This window comes from Pelobates fuscus, chromosome 1 (assembly GCF_036172605.1).
Source record: "Pelobates fuscus isolate aPelFus1 chromosome 1, aPelFus1.pri, whole genome shotgun sequence".
Lineage (NCBI taxonomy): Eukaryota > Metazoa > Chordata > Amphibia > Anura > Pelobatidae > Pelobates > Pelobates fuscus.
In genome coordinates, this window is record NC_086317.1 from 161,609,627 (window position 1) to 161,613,843 (window position 4,217).

The 4,217-nt window shown below is 38.1% G+C and overlaps 1 protein-coding gene across 1 annotated transcript; it reads left to right on the forward strand.

Moving 5' to 3' along the window:
- Positions 1-603: 603 nt before the first annotated feature.
- On the forward strand, positions 604-3,871 carry LIPT1 (lipoyltransferase 1). Its single transcript, XM_063444353.1, has 2 exons — positions 604-668; positions 2,727-3,871. The coding sequence occupies exon 2, from the start codon at positions 2,733-2,735 to the stop codon at positions 3,849-3,851; it is 1,119 nt and encodes a 372-aa protein (XP_063300423.1). The 5' UTR covers positions 604-668; positions 2,727-2,732; the 3' UTR covers positions 3,852-3,871.
- The last annotated feature ends 346 nt before the right edge of the window (positions 3,872-4,217 follow it).

Genomic DNA, 4,217 nt, shown 5'->3' on the forward strand with positions numbered 1-4,217 from the left:
AATTTGTCACATGGAGTTTTTTTTTATTATCACTGCAATGGCCATTAACGTGTAAGCTCACCTAGCTTCCATTGATATAAAATTATTTACTGTTTACATGAATATATGTGCCATAGTCACTGCAGTTGATAACACGTTTTAAGTTAGTTCTCTTTCATACATTGAACTGGACCAACCTAACAGGGCAGCATTAAAAAGGACATGAGGGAACTTTATAAAAATTTATGTTTTATTCTATAAAGTGGTCTAAAGTAAAAATAACAACAACATTAGACAATCACCACGGAAACCAGCAAGCAAATCGCATTGTGAATACCATTTTCGCACCACTTTTTATAACATATCACTCTGCCACAAAGAAGTCACACACATCATTTCTGTTATTCCACGATACTGTTTGGGGTGCCATGCCTGCCAGTTAAAATCTCACTTTCCATTGTACTTATAGTGTAATGTTTAGTACCTGGTTTGTGTATATATTTATATTGACCATTCAGATCACTACACGGGTTCCAGACACAAACACAGGGTGTTCTATCACTGTTTTGCCGATAGGTGGCGCGGCACACACACAGCTTTGCGCATGCGTGCCCGGCCGGCCAAGGAATATGATGTCATCGCGCTATACAAGTAGACCGGCTTCCGAGCACGAGTAATAAACAAGACAGGTATTGCATGTTAGCGGCTATACAGCGACATAAAGGGACACACCTCGGTGGCACTCACAGGGCAAGCTCTAACAGCTAGTATCAGACATGTCATAATGTTCCTTTAATGATCCTCCAGTTTGTCATAATTTGGGTTTAACCCCTTAGACACATTAATTGTTTGACCATATCGCAGTATACAGCAAGCAGCCATGCATTGCTCACTGCCCTATGGGCAATGCTCTATCTCTGTATATGGTCAGGGTAGAGCAAGCCCTATGGCTGTTAATGACAGCTCATTCCATGTTTCTGGGTTGTTTCCTGTTGAATAATAATTGTCATCTATTTTGGCTTCTTCTTTCCCCTGATCCTATGCATGGGGGAGTCCAGAGTTTTCGTGTTACACATTATTAAAAGCTATTTAATACCTTCTGTATCTCACAGGAGTTCAGACAGTAAGAGATGTCCTTGGTGCATGGCACACTGACCTTACTCTGAGTCTGCTACTTCTTGTAGTTCAGTGTGTCAGGTGACACCAGTCACATAATCTGGTGATGTGTGGCATAATTGAGAATGATGGTATATAGCTACTTTGGTCTTGTGTACCATCCTGTTGATTAATTAATTTGCTTGCCCAAACTCAATGATAGCTGTAGATAACATAGTCAGGGTTATTTTCAACATTGTGATTTGCGTGGCATTTCCCTCTTACCTGGGTCCCCACGGGATGTTAAGGTCTCCTAATGGCCGGCGATGTGCATCTGGTTATGCAGAGCTACAGTAGCCGGATGCCAATCCTGTTGGCCATTCATTGGTTGAGAGCATCAGCTGGGCGTTCTCAGCCAACGAACGAAACTCTGTGCACAGAAATATACACAGAATTGACAGGGAATTTCCGGGCTGTCTAGTGACACCCCAATGGCGATGACGGACATGGAGAGGGTGAACTTATTTCATAGGAAAATGCTGCACGTACAGACTCTAGGCACCGTGACAACTTCAAAACACTGACGTGGTCCTGATGCAGTAACCCTTCAAGTCAATTTAGATATGAGTTCAAAGTAGCAGAAATGAAAACATAGCTGACTTGGAAAATTTGTCTAGTTTGCGTATTTAGTCATAAAAGTTGGAATTCTTATCAACCCATACTTGAGAGGTTTATTCACAAAACTTTGATTTGTAGCAAACTGAAGTCTGATGGCAAAATGTAGGCTAAATTGCAATGCTTTCACTATAGCTGGGTTGCAGAATTTACCTAAATCAGCCTTTCCCCCCCCTAGATTTTACATTTGGATATCAGTTTGCTATAATTTTGAATTTAATAAAAGATTTGCTGTACACTGTCATGTACTGAGCAGTTCATTTAACACAGAATGTGAGATAAATATTTTAAATGAACACTCCAAACATCATACCATGAGATGAACGGTTTGACAAGTTACCTAAGTCCTGCTCGGCTTCAGTGGTTCCAGCCCCTGCTTCTGTGCATTAGAATCTGGTTAGCTCCACTGTTGTAAGAAGGGTTGTGCAGGGATGCTCATTTGCTGTGCTTTGCTCAGAGGAGACACATGGCTTCTCCTGTCTGGGTAACCCAAGTAAGTTGCTGTCCTTACTCTAGGAGGATGCCAGGGCACTACTGGCACCATAACTACTGCTTGGGCTTTAGTAGTAGTTATGGTGCATAGTGCATGGAGTGTTCGCATAATGATGTGAGATATGATGTACTATATGTAAAACAAAAATTTATTTAGGTGCCTGTGTGCCTATTTCACAACCTGAAAACTGTAAGATAAAATATACCATTTAATCTCTAAACTTTTTATCTCCATGTTTCTTTAAAGGACGGGCAAAAACTTTATTTTCATTTTTAGCTTAACGTTGCTTTTTTTTTTTTTTTGCAATAATTCGTGTCTTGAACAGCAGTTGATTCACATTACTGTAACTATGTATCCTGTGTTTAAATAAATGTTATGCTATTTTTTTTTTTTAGTGAATCATTACATAATGTTATGTTTTTACTACCTAGTGTGTAAAAACACAGCTAATTATTATTATTATTATTTTTTTCTTCTATGTTAGCCCAAAATGTTGGTTCACTACAAGATAAGAAGTGTACGCCTAATGTCTGTATGTCGGTTGGCAGCAGCAACATTTGGAAGCTCTACAAAACAAGGTGTTATCCTGCACTCTCTCTCTAATAATGTTTACGAAAACCTAGCTGTGGAAGACTGGATACATGATCACATGAACTTAGAGGAGAAGAATGTATTATTTTTGTGGAGAAATTCACCTTCTGTGGTTATTGGCAGGCACCAGAATCCCTGGAAAGAATGCAATCTCCATCTAATGAGAAAAGAAGGAATCTGCTTGGCAAGGAGAAGGAGTGGTGGTGGGACAGTTTATCATGACCTCGGAAACATAAATTTAACATTCTTCACAACAAGGAAAAAGTATGATAGAGTAGAGAATCTCAACTTGGTTATTAGGGCTCTTAAATCCTTGCAACCTCTTTTGAATGTACAAGCAACACCTAGGTATGACCTATTTTTAGATGAAAAATTTAAAATTTCTGGTACTGCAGCAAAGCTTGGAAGGAATGTTGCTTATCATCACTGTACACTCTTATGTAGCGCAAATAGCTCTCTGCTGCCATTTGTTCTACAAAGCCCTTACCGAGGTATAGAGAGTAATGCTACAGCAAGTGTGCCATCACTTGTCAGAAACCTATCTCAGGCAGACTCTACTTTGACCTGTGAAGCTGTGATGGAAGCTGTGTCTTCAGAGTATTCTGCTCTTTATGACAATAAACCCAGTGTTCAGCATATAGATCCAAGCAATGAAACATTATTTTCTGGTATATCTCAGAAGAAGAGAGAGCTATCCACTTGGGAATGGATTTATGGAAAAACACCAAAATTTGGACTTGCAACCTCTTTTCAGATTATGTACAAGCAGTCCTTTCTGAATGTCAATCTAACAATGGAAATAAAAAATGGTTACATAGAGACTTGCTTCATAGAGTTTCCTGATTTTTGGCTTCCAGAAGAATTGTCTGATGAACTTCAAAATGGTTTAGTGGGCAGTAAGTTTTGCCCCAAAGAAACTGCATTTCTGTTAAGTACTTTACTAAGAACATGTTCTCAAGATGAGGACGTTTCCACAAAATGGAACTTGTTGTGTGAAAAAATTATGTCAATAATGTGACAATATATATATGTGTGAGATTGGACACTAACTTTCATATTGCAAATATATTTATTTTGTGCTTTGCTGTGTTTTTTTCATATGAATTGTAAAATATTTACAGTGAACTTTTTATTTTGAAAATAACTAACCCCTTAATACATGAGGTTAGTTGACAGTTTTTTTTTTTTTTTACTTTTTAAAAATTTTATTCATGGTTTTGAATTACTTTTGGGGCGAGGCACTGTCTTGACTGAAGCAGGTTTGAAATTTTGGCAATGTGTTCAGTGGAAATGCCAAAATATATTAGATTGTGTGTGTGTGTATATGTATATATATGTATATGTATATATATATATATATATATTAGACTTGGGCATTCGTATT

Coding starts and splice junctions, on each gene's coding strand:
- LIPT1 (XM_063444353.1), top strand. CDS start 2,733: ATGTTGGTTCACTACAAGATAAGAAGTGTACGCCTAATGTCTGTATGT.